General features: G+C 36.9%; 1 protein-coding gene across 2 annotated transcripts in view; it reads right to left on the reverse strand.

The window, feature by feature from the left end:
* The window catches only part of GLRA3 (glycine receptor alpha 3), a 65,143-nt gene extending 46,606 nt beyond the window's left edge, over positions 1-18,537 (reverse strand). For both annotated transcript variants that reach the window (XM_088524622.1, XM_088524621.1), the window contains exons 1-2: positions 18,384-18,537; positions 11,218-11,285 (exon numbers count right to left, since the gene is read on the reverse strand). In XM_088524622.1, coding sequence (XP_088380748.1) covers positions 11,218-11,285; positions 18,384-18,468 — 153 coding nt within the window. In that variant the 5' untranslated portion in view covers positions 18,469-18,537. The remainder of the gene's footprint in view (positions 1-11,217; positions 11,286-18,383) is intronic.
* Positions 18,538-21,735: the final 3,198 nt, after the last annotated feature.

Raw genomic sequence — 21,735 nt, forward strand, 5'->3', positions numbered from 1 at the left:
TGGACCCGAGCCGAGAACGGAACGACCATCCCGAAGTCTGCCACCCCTTGACAGAGACCACGCCATGCGTCGAGAGCAAGGAAGCAGAGAATGGACTGCAAGGCGGGGAGTCGGGTTTGGAGGGGTCTGGGGGGTCTGGTTGATCCTTGCGGAGTTGACTTTAGCTAGTAATCCTGGACTGAAGGTATTACGGGATGCCTATTCGCCAAAGTTGTTTGATCCTCGTACAAATGTTTGGGTGACGCTGGCTCATGCCTTAAATACTACCAGTTTTTGTGTCAGTATGGTTGCACCCAGTACGCCCTTATTGACTTGTTTGGTAGGAGTGCCATTAAATGAATCCACCTGGGATGGGTTTAAGGAAGGGCTACAGCAGATGGGAATAGTGACGAGTAGGTCTGCAATCCCAACACCACTGCCATTCTGGGAAGGGCCCACACCGCCAGATAGGAGCCTGGATAGCATTTCTGATGGTTTTAGGAAGTATGATTGGTGGGAGGATAGGCTACCTATAGGGCCTGAGCCGCAGGAGCTGGAACTATTAGATTCCCTCAATGCCTCCCACTGCCTCTTTATTAATGCATCGGCAACTTGGAAAAAAAACGTTTCAAATCCAACTCTTCTAAACCCAATTGGGAGTGCCAGTAGCTGGGAGTCATGGTGCAAGAACATTGAGAAAAATGCATCAGCCCCAGCCACCGGCCCTGAGCTCCCCCGAAGATTACCCACAGGATATTTCCTTATCTGTGGCAATCGGGCTTGGTCCGGAATTCCATCAAAACCTATAGGGGGTCCATGTACGGTAGGCCAAGTAAGTATGGCTTTGCCCTGGGTTCATCCCAACAGCACCAGCGTCAAGAGAAGAACTCGGCGAATGGCACGTAACATAATCCAGACGGAGGACTGTGGTGACGAAGTCCGCCTCTGGTCCAAGTGGGAGGCCATTTTCGCATCTTTTTTCATTCCAGGGGCAGCAGCAGCAAGAGCCCACAAAATCTTAGACACCCTGCCCTGCTGGGTAGTTAAACGAGCAAATGTCACCAGTCAGGTCCTCTCTAATCTGGCGCTAGACTTATCAAAAGTACAACACGCGGTGCTACAAAATAGGGTGGCTATTGACTTCCTGCTACTGGCCCGCGGAAATGGATGTGAAGACTTTGAAGGAATGTGCTGCATGGACCTACAAGACCACTCTAAGGCAATCCACCAGCAGATTCAGCAGCTGATGGAGCACACCCAGAAGATACAAAAGGACCTGGGTTTCTTTGGACTGGATGGGTTAACAGATTGGTTGGGTATTGGTGGGTGGCTCAGATCTTTGCTTAAGATGGGATTAATGCTTTTGATTGTTGTGCTTTTTGTCCTGTGCTTATTTAGCTGTGCTTTCACATGCACTAAACGAATGTTATTCTCTACTACCAATCAGGCCCGGCTGGTGCAAAAGAAAAAAGGGGGAATTATAGAGGAATGGATAGAGAGCCGCGGACATGGCTGCCCGGCAGGTCTGCTCAATCCCGGCGTTAGGGTTTCAGTGAAAGAGCAAAGGGACTGCTAACTAGGAGATAAGGAAGTAGACCAAGGTCAGAGGGAATAAAAGAGCTGTTGAACTAAAAGGCTGAGCTAAACAAGTAAGGGGGGCTGTAAGGGTCTTAGTTACATCATTGTCTACCAATTAGGAGCCTGTGTAGTTACATCACTAACTGCTAGAATCATATAAATGTACTGCATGCAAGCTAATAAACGAGCAAGATCTTTTAACTCACATTGAGTGTGCGTCTTGACTCCGGCTGACCTCCTACAGGTCACTGAATTTTAAGTTCACTGTCTTTAAAATGCAAAGTTCCCTGAATAAGAATACAGATTCTTTGCGCACAAAGCACTTCCGTTAGGTTTTTCACCTGCTTTCAGGACTTTGGAATCTAAAATGATACAGTTGGTGATTCTGCTCGAGATACATGAACATAGATTTTTTTCTCCTGATGGATTAAATAATTTCACATCTACGATCAGTGCTAATGGTTTGGAAAATGGAAACTCCTTTGTTGATATTCCAGTTAAATGTGTTCATGACCTACTAGAAGTAGAGGTCATTTCAGGATGCTTGTTAGCATTTTTGGTCTTTATCATTCAACCCACAGTTAAAAGAAACCATCGTTGAAGGAAGAAGATTATGGGCAATATTTCTGTGAGGGATCGTTGCTTTTTAGATTTTAATTTTCTTCTCCTTGTTTTTAAAGCATTCAAAATCTGTTGAATTCAACAGTTTGCTGCAAAATCTACTATTTTCCCTAGATTTTAAGATGAAAACATATCAAAATGGACTGGTTTATGTATTTTTAATCTGTGGATAATTGTCAGTAGTAATGACCATATTTAAGCTTCCGTGCTTACAAATAATAATTGTATTGAGGCCAAATCACCTAGTTAACATCTAGGATATTTACTCTAGCAAAGAAATAAACATAGTACTGACATGTTGTATAATAAGCTTTGCCACAGCTGTCATAGGTTGGTTATTAGTTACAGGCTGAACAAAATGATTTCCATTATTAATGGAACTTGTATGTCCTTAGCTCTTCTGCACTACACAAAAATCACATTTTGTGACTTGCACAAGTTAATTTAAAGCTCTTTTTTTAGCTCAGGAACTTTTATGTTATGCTTTCACTTTCAAGAAATAAGGGTTTAGATGAAAATGTTCATGAATATTGCATGAATAAAATGGGAAAAAACATGACAATCTGAAAATCCTTAATTTTCTTAGTTCAGGTTCAATTCTGCATTTATTTTTAAGTTACCGTAGCTCTGGTTTCTGTAAAGGGAATTTTAGTAAATTGCCGTAAATGCAAAAATGAAGGCCCAAAGCTATATTCTTATATTGATAGATAGGGATTTATGGACTTAACTCCTATTAGTGTTAATGGGAATTAAGGCAAAATCCCAATGTATCATAGAAAGATTAATTTCCATTAGCTACATACACATCCTGAGGCAGAAAATGGATTTCTTTTGGCTTAATCTATTTCTATATATATCTACTTCCATATATCTTGAGAGTTATTTTATTATTATTATTATTATTTTGTAGTAAACCTTTACATTTGTATCTGTGTCCTTAGGCATTGAATAAAAGTCTGGAGTGTCACACGGTATTAACCCCTGTGCAGTTGGCCTTCTTTTGTATTACAACAAAAGTAAAACTTTACAAACAGCATACCTTGTAAAATGTGATCAGACCTATGTAGTAATACCACAAAGATCTTCTAAATAATAATGTCAAGCCACTCAATCACTGAGAAATAATTCAAGAATTAGATAATGGTCTTATTTTCACAAATCCTGGTATTGTAGTAACTGAATGGATCTCACCTTGCAAATTAACTACCTTCACAGGCCTGTGTGAGAAATGCTGTAATTGTTATACACGATAAGGATTTTTATCAGCAGCTGACTGTTATGTGTTATACAGACACAGTAAAAAGACTGTTTCTAATATAAAATTAAGGGAGAAAATGCTAGAGGGAATGCAGTAATCCCACAGCCTGTCGTAATACACTGCTGTATACAATAAGGTTTGTTACTTAAGCCAAAAGAGCTGTCAGAGGAAGAAGAAGAAAAGGAAGCAAACGCAGATAAAAGGTGATGGGAGGTACGAACTTTCCTCTAGCATTTCTACAACAAGACCAGGTGGGCAGAGGTAAAAGCAGGATGTAAAAATTAGGCTAAAGACTAAGTCAAGAGTGTCTTGGTAAAAGGAGATAAAGATTCTGGAATAACCTCTTATGAGAGTTGGGGTTTGAGGAAACCATTTAGGTTTAAAAGAGCTTTTGAACAGCTGATGAATGGAACTGTAAAGCAAACTTGTCTGCTGCAAGGAGGGGTTTGCACTGATGATCCAGGAGGTCTATCTACAGTCTGTTTAATCAAACCTGTTTTTCAAATAATAAAATCACATTCTATTAACCGGGGCATGAACATTACTGCATGAACACTGTTCCTTAATAACATGCTGGAGAATTGCTTCTGAAAACAGTTTACAAACCACTGGTTTGTGAGGCCAAGGGAAGAAACGTGCTATCAACTCTGCAAAGGCCGTCAGCTCCACTGAAGGCCAAACTTCTGGCTATTTTCTGTAATCAGTGCTTTTAACCTTTCTGCTAGTCAGGGAAAGATTACAAACATAAAACATTTAACAGTCAAAGATGTTTTCTTCAGTGCAAAGCCCGTTTGCTACTTGAATTCCTGAAACTTACTTCTGGAATAATCCCACCCAAGTTTTATCTATTGCTTTTGTTCTGAATCATTTATAAAGCATCAAAGAAAACAAGAAGGAAAAAATTGGCCATTTTTTCTTTGCCTTTTTTTTTTTTTTAGTCATATAAGAAACTCCAAAGCCTGGAATTATTTCCTGAGTTCCTGAACATGAACTCCAGTATAGATGTCAGGAAAGATTACAAGGTTATTTTCATAATGTAGTATAGCAAGAAGATGGCAGGAAAAGCTATGAACTATTGTATGCATCCTCATAGTAATAATAATAACCAGGGGCCAGGTGATCTGCACAGTGAGTAAAGATTTTTTCCCAGAGTACTCCAGAATTGATTCCAAATTCAATTATTGATATTTGATAACTTCTATATGCAGTATCATCCATAATAGCTGCTTGTGTGTGGATCTTCCTTATCCAACCCATCTTACTCTGGTACTGCCATTGCAGCTCTCACTACTCCAATTTATCTCTGTAATTGTAGCTGTTGTTGTTTTCTTTTTTTTGGCACAATTTAGTTGCATTCCATAGAATTTGTATATATTATGGAAAACATGTGCTGTTTCCAGGAATGATGATAGGTTGGTTTAGGATACTGGTTCAGCAAGGGGATTTGCATGGATTAATCTGGTCATGTAACAAACTGGACAGCTGCTGACCCAGTAGAATTTGAAAGGCTTCTGTCTGCTCTGACTTTGTGACCGATACTCAGAATGGCAGAAGAAAGTTCATAATACCACAGGTCATGCTAAATAAGCCAGATTCCAATGTTTTTGTCATTTCAAAACTGCAAGGTGGCTCTTACTGCAGGTTCACTCAACTGAGAGAAAAACTGTGCAAAGTAGTTTCTTTTTTTCTGCTAGTTGCTTTAAGTGTTAACAAGTTCTATATTCATCAGAGAGACATTCAGCATATTTTTACATGAAAGGCACATATTTCATTGTGTTTGAGATCATCTAAATGCTTCATTTAAGAAATAGACATGGTGAACTGCTTAGCTTAATGCTTTGCAATACACAAAGGTGAATACTCTTCAAATGTCCTATTTTAAGACAACTTAGAATATTTATAGTAGAACATAAATAGAAAAGCTCATGTGAAGACAGATTAAGGTAATAAAATTCAAGAACTATGAGTCATTGAAGGAGAATAACTATGATGGCTTAAAATGGGTTAATATGTGTTAAAAGACCATTTCATTTTTAAATGTAAGATAATCTCATTATTGCTGGGAGCTCAGAACGTTATATCAATCACCTGCTTCCAAACAGTATTCAGCATAACACAACTCTGCAGACTGAGTCAAGAAATACCCATCAACAGAAATGTGACAGGAATAAATAATAGGCATGAGCTTTTTAATGAAGTAATTGGTTGCATTCATGTTATTTGCCATTAGGTATTCATGTTCCTTTCAATGCACTTTCAGTACATGCATTATGCTAAGCTTGTTAATACACACTTAGAATATACTGTTGTAATTATTTATTAGGATTACAGTGTTGCTCCTGACCTTTAAAACTTAGAAAACCAGCTCTGTTGGATTGAGGTGAGAGATGGGCAGACTGACAGATAGAGGCAGAAGAAATCGCCAAATTCACCTCAAACCTGCAGCAAGTTTTGTACTAATTGCATGTTGTAGGAATTAACTAATATCAACTAACTTAGCATGTAGTTACATGCAGTTGTAGGTGTGAAGTATATTGTCAGTAAAAGGCAACTTGTACTGTTACTTATCAACACATACAATACTTCTGGGGAGAATGTGAAGAGGATGGGGCCAAGCTTTTCTTGGTGATGGCCAGCAATAGGACAGGGAGTAATGGGTACAAATTGAAACACAGGAAGCTTCATCTCCATACAAGGAAAAACTTCTTTACTGTGAGGGTGACTGAGCCCTGGAGTTCCCATTGCACAATGTCACACTTCTGGTCTTCCTGACTGATACCAGTAAGGTTCAGTAATGCAAATTTAGTGCCTATTGCTATTTGGCAACCAATCTTGGTTTTATTTCCTTGTCAAGGGTCCTCTGTGTTATGCATAACTGAGGCAGCAGGGGGAGCCCAAAGATTTTGCTCATCAGACAGAATGACAGTGACAATAACAACCGCAGTGACAATGAAAGACATTGGTTCTTTAAAGACTTCTTTAAAACTAATATACCATATGCATATCCCTTTATTATTTAGCTGGTAATTTTAAATCCTAGAGTTTTTTTTCAAGGCTAATGGCTAGGTTTGGTTTTGCTTACTTAAAATCCTTTGTGTCAATTCAGGGAAAAAATTATATATATATACACACATATATATATAAAATAAGTTGTTTTAATAAGTTGTTCACTGTGTAATGATTTAGAATACATATCAGGACATAGGTATCTGAACTGTAAGGATTAAAGTAAGTAACAGTTGGTAAAATACTGAAGAGCAGTTAATAGACTTTTGTTCAACAACACAGAAATTCAGTTATATCACAACAGAAAACATGATTTTCATTGTAATTTTTAGATGAAAAGATTTTCATCTGTTTTCAAACACCATTCATTTTCAGTGCTGGGAAGTAGGAAAAAAATAAATACACAATAGAACGTCTTATCTATGCACCAGTATTTGTTGTTTTAAAAAGCCAGATTTAATTCTTTGAGAATTCAACTGCTGCTGATCATAAGCAAAAGTCTGATTTGAACTGTGTCAGTGAACGTGTTGTAGAGAGAATATCGCTACCATGAAGTCAGCATTTGTCCTAACATCAAGGTAATGTTCAATTGTCCAGACTTGAAATGAATATAATAATAGAAGTCCTGAGATTTTGTCCATGTTTTGATATTTTCTCTGTATTTTATGTATCAGGTTAAATTTGTATCTTTAGTGGCATCCATTTTATGTGAAAGCCCCTTTTACTTTATTGACTTTTCTTTCCTACTGTAAGAATTTTCTTTTTTTTTTTTTTTTTTCCCAGAAATCCAGTCAAGGTTACATAGTTTGTAACATCTCAATGTTTTTTTTTTATTGGCCTGTTTTCAAGGTAACGTGGACTAAAGCATAATTTCATTATAAATGGGTAACTACTCGGTAATGTAAAATAACCTCAAGGTAAGGCTCAAACGGAAGTGATGAAACCAACTCAAGGGACGCACAGCTCATGTTCGTTTCATTTACAGCCAAATTCCTGTTCTCCAAAGACAGTGGCTACAGCGGGAAGGTGATTTTTCCAGAGCCTGGTAGTGTAGTGTATATCACAGCAACAAAAGATACTCAAGTTATGATCCGATTGACCCAGGGGTGAGCTATTTTGTGTAAAGGAAGGAATCTGTGTAATTACCCTGCATTGCTCGGAATTTTTTAGCCAGCTGTTATCCAGTATAAACACCCACCTCCACCATAAATGCCACTAATGCCAGTGCCAGAAGAAGCTCTGGTTTTGCTCGCATCTGGATACACTCTCTTTGGAGAGCTGTGCTCCCTGAGCACTTAACCAGTCTGCCTCATCTTGGGTTCTGGTTTCAAGCCACTGTGTAGGATGTTCATATAGGGCACTTAAACCCACTCAAAAAACTGCTCTTGTTCAGCCTAAAGATCAAAGGCAATTTCATTTGCACTCTGCTAGCAACTGTGTAGAGATTTCAGAAAGCTTTTATAATTACCAAATTATGTTGTCAAATTGTTAAATAAATATTCTACTTGTACAAATGTCAGAAGTGGCTTGCCAAGGCCAGGTGCAGCTTGGCAGATTAGAGCTCATGGTTTTTAGCTTGCAGGCCTGGCTTTTTAGAATGAAATCATTTAGCTCTCCAGATTGAAAGTACTATTGAGCAGTAAGTGCTTAAGATGAGCCATATACTGAAGAATGCAAATATTCTACAAATATTTGCCTAAGTCTGTCAGTCTTTTGTCATACTAAGTATAAATACAAAAAAGACGTGATGTCTGGATTTATAAAGTGATTACTAAATTGTACTGGAAGGCACTGTTTACCCTTCTAATTTCTTTTCCACATTGAAGGTGAACTCGGTCAATTTATTTCCAAATCTATGGCAATTTTTATGTATGAGCAACTTAAATTTGCCAAAAATCCTTTTTATACTGATTTAATTGTTGGATCTTTGTGCTTCAGTAACCCTGTGCTCTGTCTTCTGCTTTGCTCTAGATCTACACATTCAGCGAATAAAGAGTAGCTGCTGTAGAGCATTATTCTAATTCTGTGGGTATCGCTTAATCCTCTGATCAAACCTGAATAAATCTCCTTGAATGCTATGTCAATCTGTTTGGGATTTGCAATCTGGCAAGGCACCCAAGTTGAAATACTAAATTAAATCAATTTTCTACCTGGAAAGAATTACATGCCTGTCCTAATAGCATCTACCACGATGTTTCAAGATTTGTAAAGATCAAGTAGCTATGAGTATCACTTCAATGATAAGGGTGCTAAATATGACTTTTGAATTGTTATTTATTTCCTAAATTGGCATTCCTAACTATGACTTTGGCTACGTTCAAAGGTTTCGTTTTGTTCTTAAGTAGTAGTTCATAAGGATGGCTTTTGCTCCGTATTATTCCTTTATAGAATCATACGATCATAGAATGCTCAAGGTTGGAAGGGACCTCTAGAGGTTATCTAGTCCAATCCCCCTGCACACACAGGGTCACCTAGAGTACGTGGCACAGGACTGCGTCCAAGTGAGTTTGGAAGATCTCCAGAGAAGGAGACTCCACAACCTCTCTGGGCAGCCTGTTCCAGTGCTCTGTCACCCTCACTGTTAAGAAATTTTTCCTTAAGTTCCTGTGGAACTTTTGATGCTTCAGTTTGTGGCCATTACCTCTAGTTCTGTCAGGGGCCACCAGGGAAAAGAGGCCAGCACCATCCTCCTCACTGCCTCCCTTGAGGTACTTATAGACACTGATCAGGTCCCCTCTCAGCCTTCTCTTCTCCAGGCTGAACAGCCCCAGCTCCCTCAGCCTCTCCTCATAGGGCAGATGTTCCATGCCCCAATCATCCTCATAGCCCTGCGCTGGACTCTCTCCAGCAGTTCCACATCCCTCTTCTACTGCAGAGCCCAGAACTGGACACAATACTCCAGATGTGGCCTCACCAGGGCTGAGTAGAGGGGCAGGATCACCTCCCTTGACCTGCTGGAGACACTCTTCTTAACGCACCCCAGGATCCCATTGGCCTTCTTGGCCACAAGGGCACACTGCTGCCTCATGGTCAACTTGTTGTCCACCATGACACCCAGGTCTTTCTCCGCAGAGCTGCTCTCCAGAAGGTCAGTCCCCAGCCTGTACTGGTGTCTGGGGTTATTCCTCCTCAGGTGCAGGGCCTTGCACTTGGCCTTGTTGAATTGCATGAGTTTTCTCACCGTCCGGTTGTCCAGTCTGTCCAGGTCCCTCTGGATGGCAGCGCAGCCCTCTGGGGTATCAGCTACTCCTCCCAGTTTGGTATCATCAGCAAACTTGCTGAGGGAGCACTCTGTGCCTTCATCCAGGTCATTTATGAATAAACTGAACAGGACTGGACCAAGGACTGACCCCTGGGGGACCCCGCTAGCTACAGGCCTCCAACTAGACTCTGCACCGCTGATCACCACTCTCTGGGCCCTGCCATCCAGCCAGTTCCTAATCCACCTCACTGTGCACTCATCTATCCCACACTTCCGGAGCTTGCCCAGGAGGATGTTGTGAGGGACGGTGTCAAAAGCCTTGGTGAAGTCGAGATAGACGACATCCACCACTCTCCCCCCACCTATCCAGCCGGTCATTCTGTCATAGAAGGCTATCAGGTTAGTCAAGCAAGATTTCCCCTTGGTGAATCCATGCTAAATAGAATCATAGAAAATGATTGATGATCATCATCATCTTCTCTTTTGGCTACACCAATCATTTTTAGTTCATCTGTGTTCTGTCTTTCCAACTATATATCCTGATCTCTGAAATTGTTGGTTTTTTTAAGCATTTACTATACCTGGGTCTTTCAGACTCCAACAGCTTCTTTCGTCATCTCTCTCTGTTAACTCTATTTGTCACCAAATTACTATATAACTACTCTCAAGCATGTTTAGTTTCCTTGACTGTTAATAGTTTTGCACCTCTGGAGCCTGATGGCTTGCAGTAATCATTCTAACACTAAAATTTGTGCAGGAAAAAGTGAGGCACTTGCACGGATGCCTATATCTCCTCTGTTATCAAGCTGTATCAAGGATACTCATTGCTCTAAGGTACTGAGGTTCCTTATTAACAGAAATGGTTTACCTAGTAAATACGACTGTCCAGGTGATTCTCAGATCAATATTTAATTCTACTGTCTTTCAACTTTGACCTCTTTCTTTTTCTTTCTTTAAAATATCCAGTCTTTATGTACTGTAGCTTCTGAGTTTCCCTTTTAATAGCCATATCATAGATTTATCTAAGAAAAGCTTGTAATCCAATTAAATTTACCCCAATCTGAGAATTCATAGAGAAATTTTATACACCACCACCCCAGTTTGGTTATGGTATTGTCTGTATGCATTAGCTCTGTGGAGAAAGGGCTTTTCTCATAAAGTTTACATCCCAGTCTTCACTATATACAATGAAATTATAAATACTGTTTACCAAGTGACATAATAAGTTGACATGTTTGAGCTTGGAGAGCTGGAATTCTATAAAAGACTAATAACTTGCTAATTGAAAATAGTGAATTCAGTGCCACAATCAAATAAAACTTAGAAATAATAAAAAAAAATCTTGTCTTTATTTTAACCAATATATTCATTAGTATGACAGTGTATTTTCTGTTAGAGAAATGAGTTGCCAAATTAAATACTTTCACTCTCTGCTTATAGCTGTGTCAGGAAGAGATTTAAGGCTTTCCTTCTCTGTTTTGTTCCAAGTGAAGAGAAGCCCTAACTTGCTTTTAAGCTCATTGAATTTTCTTTAACTTGAACTTTAAATATTGTTTCAGGTAAAATATCTTACCATGGTTGTCTCTGCAATGGATCCAAAGCTGTTTATAAATATGTTGCATGTGACATTAACTGGAGGGCCTGCAAAAGAAAAAAAACACCAGTCCCTGTTCCAGAATCATTGCTTATTGAGTGACTCTAAAAATATATTAACCCAGTAAGCTATTATGAAACAAAGTTTCATTGACTTAGGAAGAAATAATGCTATATGCAGGACTCATTTAATAGGAAATTGAATAATTTATAGTAATTAATAGATTTTTCCTGTTGATTATTCTTAAAGGTACGCTACTTACTAGCCAATTCTAGAATTAATCTAGCATAACGGGATGCTATGAAAAAATGAACATATTTTTTGAAGTATATAGCCAAAAGTATTGTTACAGGAGTTTTCGTGCACAACCTATGTCATTTCTCGCAACAATTAGGGGGAAAAAAGTGACCTTTTTCATTTGAGACAGCTGCTATTTTTAATGTTATCTGTCATCAGTGGTAACAGAAATAAATTATTGCTGCCCTTATCTCTACCATGCTGACAAGAACAAATGTGGATAAGAGAGAATGACTTGGAATTCTATTATCGTTTATTTTATATCGATAAAATGGTTAAGAATCCATTTGGGCTGAGTTTTCTGTTACCAGGAGTCTTCAGCCAACTGTTGTTCTGCCTTATCCTGAATTTGTGAAGCATCAGGAATGGCAGAGTAGTCACGATGACAGCTGAACAATGAATCAGGTCTTCATGAGAGAGGTCTTAAATTACTTTTTATCTGAAAGTTTCTGTAAAAATGGCGTTGCGCTGTTGTATGATAATTTCCCCATTACTTCTTATCAAATTCAGTCAATGTACAACGGAAACAAGTTTTTTTTTTTCTTTTTTTTTCCCACCAGAAGTTTTTCTGTCACCCTCTTGCACCTTGATGTTCTTGCATTGATAATGCAGCTCAATATTGGAGAAGCTGATTTCATTGTGAGCAGTCACTAGTAGTGAAGGTTCCATATTGGGAGTTTGAGGACTGGACTTGCAAACATTTATGTCATATTTATTTTACAGGGTCACTGAAGCAATAAGCCACTATGTCGCTGCTGATGCTTCACAATCAGCAAACTTGACAAATCAGGATATTCATTAACACTTTTGCTAGTAAGACACAATTTGCAATATCAACTTCCTTTCTTCAAGGTGATATTTTTTTTGCTGTACAGCTATTGCAGCAAAAAAATGCTATGTGTACTTTTTTTTTAATACACAACTAAAGACTACACACATAAACTGAATTTATCAGGTCAGAAAGTAACACTTTAGAGTCACTTTGACACCATCATGATACTTGCTTAATTGTTTAGAGCTGCTGACCATATTCGATATTTCTTAGAATCGAAAAAAACTTGACACTGAGAACATCCAAATGGAATTGCTGAAAAAGGGTCAAGGGAAAAGGAAAGAGCAGGGGAAATAAAGGTGGAGGCTAATACAAACCTGGCAGACAGGGATTTGTTCTCACTGCCTGTCAGGTGATTTGTTTGCAGGCTAGTTTCCCTTTCTGAGACCTTTAGTCTGAGACCTTCAGTAGTACTTATTTCAAAGTTAGGATGGTATTGTCATGTTTAAAACAATATTTTGTTTTAAAATAGTGTAATGCTATATCAATTTTTTTATAAAAGAGCCCTAAATCTTGCAACTCTGGTGCTTAATTTCAAAAGCAGCATTACAAAGAGATAGTTAATAGCTAGTTAAAAAGAAGGTAACAGGAGAAGCTAAAAGCAGCTTGCAAACAGCTGAGGAATTGGCTCAAAGTAAAAATGAACTCCCCCAAACCATGGTCAAGTAGAAGCATAAATGAGGCTGTTTAAACTGGAAGTCATTTTCAAAAACATGAAATCAGGCAAGTAAAAGTAAATTTATAATAAGGTAGGCCAAAGTTTAAAAATTGAGCTGAAACTCACCGACAACAGAAAAGTTATCAACTGTCTACAAGGCATTAAAAATAGGAATCCTGCCAAAAGTTGGGAGATTAAGTCAGGAGAAGATGATTAAGACATTAAAGTATTCATGAAAGTAAAAAGGGTCAGAGGAAAAAGACTGGATGAATTCTTTGTATAGGCGTTCGTCCCCGCTGGCTACCATGGCCAGATACCAGAGCTGTGAAGACTGTAGCAGATGTTTCAGACCAAGAGAGTGTGAACAAATGGTCATGAGGTAATATCAAGCCAGAGATTATAAAAATCTTAGTGAAATTGTGAAAATACTAATCACTGTGAGTCAGCTGTCACCTGTGCCAGTTTTGGTATCCATGGAAAGGAAAGTCTGTTGTGTCTGACACCTAATTAAAAAAAAATAATGGTTACAGGGACTATGCTGGGAGCTGTATCCTTGTTAGTCTAACCTCTGCACTAGCTGTTTACACTGATAGAGATAATGAAAAATAATACATTTAGGAGACATGGATGAATATGATACTTTTCTGTTGTTGGTAACAATAGAAAAAGAAAAGGAGAATGCAAATATATTAAAAAAAACACACAAGTACCATATAAGTACTTGAATACTTCAAAAGTTCTCCTCAGAACACCTTAGGAAGATATACTAGAGGAAAAAAAGAGATGTCAAAAGGCAGTCAAGGATGACAAGCTCTTTGAAATGCTGCCATACAAAAATACATAGATAGAAAAGGACTCTTCAAGTGAGAAAAGAAATGTGATGAGAGGGGGCAGATATAAGTATCTTCAAAGCTGTAAAGATGTATAGGATCCACTTTTTCTCCATTTCTTAAAATGACAAACTGCAATAAAACATATAGCAGCAAAATGGTCAGTCACTAGACAAACAGAAAAAGGATACTTTGAACAATTCTAGAACTTGCAAAATTAATTGCCATAAAGCACTTTAAAGTCCAAAGTATAAATGGTTTCTAAAAGTGATTAAAAGAACATACTTGTCTAAATCAGTGGTCTGTATGCAAGTCCTGGCTTAAGAAGTTCCAAAACTAATAACTGCTAAACACTGTTTGCAATTACCAAAGCAAGGAACACTTTAGACTTTCCTATACAAAAGTTCCTATACAAAAGCTTATTTGATTGTTACCAGAGATTACATTCTGGTCGGTATAGACTTAAAAAATAAACATAAACATCTCTTCTGTGTCATATATTGAGCTTGATAATGGAGTCAAAATATTAGCTGAATTATGAATATGTCAGTAGAGAAAAAAAAAGAACAAAGTGTAATAGAATTTACTAATAATTCAATATAAGTAGAAAGTAATATTTCTATTAAAAGTGAGAAAAAAGAAAGTTGTTCAACCAATTCATGAAGTGATGTTCCTATGTTTTATTTAAGTACTGAGAAAGCAAGCATTCTGCATTTCTACGAAAAAGCAACATCAGCAAATTTGTAGGAGAAAATAAATGGTGATTAAAAATTCAAAGAAAGTGAAAGAAGTACAAGTATTTCTTCATAGCTCCATATGGGTTTTTTTTTTTGGCCAGATAGACACAGCATTGTGCATTGCTAGATTATACTAGGTGCATTGGAAATTATATGTATAAAAATCATCTACATTTGTGAAGACTAAAAATGAGACTTTTTAAATTAAATTCGCTTCCGAATAAATAGTAAAATGAGGAGATTCTCTGAGGAAACTAACAAATTGTCAGGTTTAATCCTCTCTAGATAGAACAAGTCAAGTCCCAGAGCAGAAGCTGTGGAAAAGAGAAGGATCTGTCACTACTACGGTCTAAGATTGATAGGCCTATTGCAGCTGCCTGGGTTGAAGAGGGCCACTGTCCACCATCGCTCTGGAAGGAATGATTGTGCAGCAAGAAAGCCTTAAGCCTTTAAGCCTTTAGCTTAAAAGTTCCCTGGTAAGTGCTCTAGATGCTCGCACAATATGGAGGCTGCATTGCTGTATCGTTGTGACTGAAGTTAGAGTCATTAAATTGAAGCTATTGTAAATATGCCTAAATCCATTGCTTCCTCGTTTACTGACAGACAGCATGCAGACTGAGGTAGACATCTCCCCCGCCATTTCCTCTCTTAACTTATAGAACCTTCCTGTGCAAAGTCTGTCCAAGGTTTGTTGTTATTAGAGCTTCCAAAGGTGAGAGGAAGCTCCCGAGTGTCATCTGGGAGCGAGTTACCTGCTTAAGTGCCTTGGATGCTATGATGGGTAGCAGAGCTGGGAGGCCAGTCTGGGCATTTTTTCTAATGTGAGCACTCTGTAGAAGACAGTTAACATTGCTGGAAAAGTGAGAAATTGTTCATGCTGTCTTTCTGATTTTTTCTATACATCTCAGCATTGCTAGACATATTTGCCTCTGTTTTTCCTATAACAGTAGGAGATTTATGAGGGATTACCCTTTGTGCGGCACTATGATTAACAGAGCCACAGTGGGAAGTGAAGAATTCATCAATGACAAACTGGGACAGAGTCCCCTAAACCTAAATATCTCAGGGCCATTAGTACCAGTGGCTTCATTTCATATGGCATGTTCCACTAATGGATTTAACAGATTTGAAAAGTAGTAAAGCACGATTATCCGTATTGAGATCACAGTAAATGTAATTATATGAGTCAAAATTAATAGCTTACAGTTTGTCATGTTTTCAAAGTGCCCTCTACTGAGTGTCAAGGGGCAGGTAACAATGTTTTCTAAGCATGATGGAGAAGTGCTTATTGAGTAATATAAGGCTGATATTTTCTCTTTGAAACATAACTATATGAAGGAATTCAGTATTTCATTTTATTTGACCGCATTGTACTACTGGAAAATTTCCCAAGATGTCAGCAATAAAAATGAGATTATTCTCATGGGTGAAAGAGCTGCAACACAACCTTCACCTTTTTGTTTGCATAAAGCTGTTCTTAAGAGTCTAACTGGGTCAATAACATTTTTTACATAAAGACTTCATATTTTGGCCTAAATTTGAAAGATAGTGTATGCTATCCCCATATTTTAATGATAGTGATATCCCCATATTTAGACTGTGATATCCCCATATTTTACGGAGAAAAAGTACTATAAGATATGGACTAAGTAGTAAAAGCGTCTCGATACAGTTTTGACTTGCAAAGAAATAAAACGTGAACAAAAATTTTACAGGAATTCTTCCTTCATAGCTAAATAAATACCAGTAGTCTTCTCTTTAGTCTGTTCTTTCTATTGGGCAAATATAAATAAAGTGTATCTCTTATCCAAAACCAGAGCAGTCAGGCAAAATATATAATGATGTGTTACCTATCAAGATTAAATATGACAGAAAGATAGAAGTTAAAATTGTTGGCTACCTAGGAATTTTAGGAAAGTGACAAGTAAAACAATCTAGAGGGGCTGATGAGCTGACTGACATCTCTTAGTAGTAGTTGTTCTGCTTCTTTAAAACTGTTGATAAATTAAGAAATCAAGAAGGCATAAAGATCCAGTACTTGTACTAGGAATAGTAAAACTAGCCAGAAAGTGGCAAAGTCACTTAAGGAGAGACTTATTCTTTGTGATAGATCTGAATCATTTTAGGCAGATTTGCTCAAACTGCATAGCTGTCCAGAAGATTTAGAATGTGCACTTTTTGAAAAAGAACAATGTCAAATTAGGTTTTTATCTCTTTAAATTTCAACGGTTACAAAACAAGGCCCTTGAATCAAGGCGAGTCTTTTGAATTATACATTCAAGAAGCACTATGTTGAATTCACTAATCTCGAAACCATCTGGCTGATCTTCAGTGTAACCCCATCAGAAGATTGTGATTGCATGGTGTCCATGACAAGCTCCAAAATCCAATCCCCAAATGAACTGCTAAGATGTAAGTGCCTTGTTTTTAAACACTTGTTCATAGCACTTCAGGAGACTCACAGACGAAAGAAGAAAAACTACAGTGCTTAGACTTTGCCTGAGGTCTTCTTTTGCCTAGCACAGCTTTACCTTAGGTTGAACTTGCAGCTTACATTTTAAGGAATGTAGTGTGGGAACAAGTCAAGATAACTTTAAAAGAGAGCAAAAATAATTTCAGAGATGCCATACATATAAAAGAAGCCATTTTAGAAGTAGTGTGTTGCATTACTGTGCAAATATTGTTTAATACACCAATTTTCCCTTCCGCTCAAGAAACCTACCATCGGACTTTTCTTCAGAGTGCTTCTGAGAAGTATTTCCAAAGGAGTTTTTCTGTATAGTCATGGTGAGTGTTAATCAACAACGTAAGTCTTTTTGGTGATATGTTTCCAATTTGTTTTTCTTCTTTTTGAGAAATATCAGCACTGCTAACATTGAAAGCTATGCATTTCCAGCTGTAGTAAATCTTGAATATAAAGTTTATATATATAGCACTGACTTTTAAAGGCATACTGATGAGGAAGTAATTTTCCCAACTGCTTGTTTTATCCTTGTGAGTCAGAAAAATTGTGGCAAAAAAAAAAGAAAGAAAAAAGAAAAAAGAGGAGCAGCAAATAACAATGGCTTTAGAAGCATAGCTACATAAGTTCTGAGACCCATAGGTATAAAAAGACCATTAAGTTCAGTGCTGAGCAAGAATTAAGATGGAAACAGTGATGGAAAAGCTTCATAGCCCATATGGAATAAAACCTGGTATTTAGTAAAATATATGAGAACCTCCTGGATTCAGGAAGATACACATAGGAGGAGGCACCTAAGGCAAGAGTTATTTTTCATCACAGTTGTTTTATATTTTCTAATAATATTTTTTTTTCCTGAAAAATCTAAAAACTGATAATATTATTTAAAAATGCAGAAATTTTGAGTTTGGATGTGATGGTCATGTGATTAACACTTTCTAACTTTTGATTAGGATTAGTCTTGAAGATTAGGCAATATCTCTTTCACAGAGCTTGCTTCCTGGTATACCTCAGACTATGGCTATAAAATGGAATTTAAATCCATTGAAAATCTGAGAAAAAAATAGAAAAAAACAAAGCTATTGATCAGCTAAATTGTCCAAGGACTACATTTGGCCACTGTGAGGACAGGGTTAGAGCATGTTATTGCTGAAGTTAAAGACTGTAGCAAAAATAAGGCAAGTAAGGCAACATTTTTTCAATGAGACTTTATATGTATGTGTGTGTGTATATATATATATATATATATATGTATATTTACAGTTGTTCCAGAAATTGCATTTGTGTGAAAGGAATACTGAATTACATGACAGGTTATATTTGAAGTTACCTTTGAAATTTGGTCTGATCCTTGCATCGTATCCTGACATGCGACCCATTAGCTTATCCAGGAAATCAGATGGTGACATTGGCATACTACGAGATCTTGCACTGTCTGTTTCCTTTGTGGCTACCAAACTATCAATAAGGGGGAAAAAAAGAACAAAAAATTAATTAACTTAGATTTTTTTTGAATAAAACTTTTTTTTCATACTTAATCACTTAATAGTGTATGAACAAGAAAACAGCAAAGCTAAAATTGACTTTTTAACTAGCTTGTACTTAAAAGCTAATAATGTGGAAGATCATAATTTGGAATCAGCTCTAAGACCAGTCTGTTTAACTGGGTGTGATTTGGTAGCAGCCTATGCCAGAAAAGAATAGTCAAGATCTTTTATAGAATAGCATTTCCACTACCATTTTTTGGGGAGTGATTGTTTTAGGATGGTATCTACATATATGATACCAAATAATTTTGTGGCAAATTGTATTCTTTAACATCGTTTTTGAGGTTCATTTTCCACTAAAACAAAAATGACTACTGTGCAGGAAAAAAAAACTTACTGGAGGAACTATCTTAGGGCAAAATTTTCGTCTCAGAGCCACATGGCAAATGTCATCTCATATAGCCTCCTTGCCACACATATGCAGAACTCCCAGTGACATTTTAAAGTGTGTTCTGCACACGTCAGGAGAGAAGAATATCAGCACTGAGATCAACCATGTGGATTCCCCCCCAGAAAGGTCTTTTATTGTAGAAAAAGCCTGTTTTTGTAGAAACCTTACTTGAGTGCTGGCCAATGTATTGAAAAATGAACATAGTTAATAACAGTATGTATTTAAAGTGCAAGTAATATCATCTTACAACATGCAAATAAAATCATAAATGGTTTTAAGAGCCTGAAGAAAGATACAGAACTCATTGTTATGCTGATGTCTACTCAAAATCTATTGCCAAAACAGGAAGGTATCTTTCACTTACCCAATTTTAAGACAATTAATTCATACTAGCTCCAGTTAATTCTTCTAAGTGTGCTTAAATATATCTTTATTTTGAGTTACATACAGAAAAGAACAGAAACTCATAGTAATTTTCTAACACAAAACTCATAGGAATTTTCTAACTTATTAAAATGCTGAATTTTACTTGTTAGCAATAGATAATGTTCAGAAAAGTCTGTTTTATCTGCAGATGTATGTTTTTCTGCACAAGCCACATTCAGCATGGACTGAGAATACTGTTTTTTCTCCAAAAACTGGGAGGGATATTTCCATTTCAAATTTCTTTTGATCCATATGTGTGTTGGATGGTTACATAGCTCTATAGCTACATATTTTCAGTCATCTGAATAAATATTTTCAGTAACTAAAATTAATTTTTAGTTACATGGGTTATTCAGGTCATGAAAGTTACTATTCCATTATAAAAGAGTAGGTGCGCTAAAAACTGTCTTCAAATTGGAATTTGGATTTAATATCTTAAAACATATAATTCTACTTTATTTTGGCTTTCGTATTAAGATTTTTTTTTTGTAACAAGCATGGGAGGCTTGCACATATTGACATATAGACATACCATCATCTAGACTGTTTTGGTATTATATTTTTAATTAGAAAACAGCAATTAAGTCCTTTAATTCTAATATTAGCTAAAATTAGAAAGTTAAAAATTACATTTATCCCTCTTATTGCTAATCTACTGTTTATTCTTTAGTAGGTTGATTGCATATTTCTAAATTTTTTTTGAATACTTTGGTATCTGGTTTCAGTAAAGATGCTTCTTTAGTGTTCTTTAGCAGCTAACCTGGTTCTGTATTTCTTTTTGTGGCTGGATGAGGTATTTGTCTCTGATAAAGCAAGTACTCAATATTTTCTTTTCTTAGTGCAATTTAAAGTTACTGGGACACATTTTATTCCTGCTGGCCTCTGACATTGTTTTCATCATTGAACCTTTTGAGCGGATCTGGTTCTTTACAGTCCTGCAACTTGGAGTCATTTTTATTTCTATAAGAGGTTATACATGGTTATAAAGCGGGGGAAAGAAGGCAGGAAAACCCAATAACAGACAGGCATCTACTTCACTGCACTGTATATATTTGCAAGGCTGTGAGGAACCAAGTTCCTGTGCATATACTGACCTATAAGCAGATATGTATACATATATATATGTATAGGCATAGCAGATATATGTGTTTAGACTTTTTTATACTATTAGGCCTCTGTAAGCTTCAACACTGATCACTTTCTCTGAATGGGGAATTTGTTTTTCACATCGCTGAACAACTTCTAGAATCCTTCTGTTGTGGCATTTATTGCTGTTGTTTTTAAAGGCTTCCATGGAGTAAAGTACTTTAAAATTAAGATCATTCAGTATTACCATTAGCTCATGCTGAGTACAGAAAAAAAATTGTTATCGGGACTACAAATTTTCCAAATGTAGTTTTTGCAGTTTTGTGACATCATGGTATTGTCAATTGATATTCAATATAATTAGTCAGTTTAAGTTTAAGAATATCTTGAATAATTTTATTGCCTGCTTCTGAAAACAATATATTCAGAATAATTAATATTTTTTCCATAAGCAAGTTTTATTCTAGCAATCTCAGCCATAATTCGTAATCAAAACTTTCTTCAAGGAAAATTTTTCTTTTCTCTCAGCTTGATGTGTTCCTGAGTAAAAGCTGATTGTGAATTGGAGATTTCTGCCCTTACAAATTCCCTTTACTTGAAAACATGTATCTCAAGATACTGTTGGGCAAATACTTCTTGATCTATCTGAGCTGACTTGTGGACTACTCTTCTAATTTAAAGGACCAAGACTTGGTAGTTTAGTCAAGATCAGTATGGCAGAGGATTTTAGGAAAGCCAATCTGGTAAAATACTGTCTTTTGTATACAGATTATCACCAAAAGATCTTTCAATTTTGTTATACATTACCTCTGAAAGATAAGGCTTGGCTAAGCACACAAGGTTGCACTGTTTTTGTGAAGTATGAAACTATCTTCTTTTAGTTTTACTGGGAATTCTCTGTATAGCCTTTCTCTTCCATACACATTACAGTTGTGTAATTTGAATAAGAGCTTTCTGCACATCTAGAGGGAATCTGTTCTGAAGTGTTGCAATTTTTTTTAAGAATTTTGTGCATGTATTCTCCAAGAACTTAGTGGCATCAAAACTTTTCACAATGCATTCAAAAATAAACTACGACAAGCGTATGGGTAGCATAAATTATTCGGCTTTAAATTACCAAGCAGGACAGTTGTTCACAGGCAAGTCAGTGAAGGTTTCCTATTGCCTAAGGTTTTTACTGGACTAGACTAACTGTCTAGTCTTCTGGTCTATATTTCACCAAGAAAAGTTGT

The sequence above is a fragment of the Tinamus guttatus genome, unplaced genomic scaffold, assembly GCF_059628265.1.
Source record: "Tinamus guttatus ecotype Peru unplaced genomic scaffold, ASM5962826v1 Tinamus_guttatus_pri_ptg000213l, whole genome shotgun sequence".
NCBI classification, from domain to species: domain Eukaryota; kingdom Metazoa; phylum Chordata; class Aves; order Tinamiformes; family Tinamidae; genus Tinamus; species Tinamus guttatus.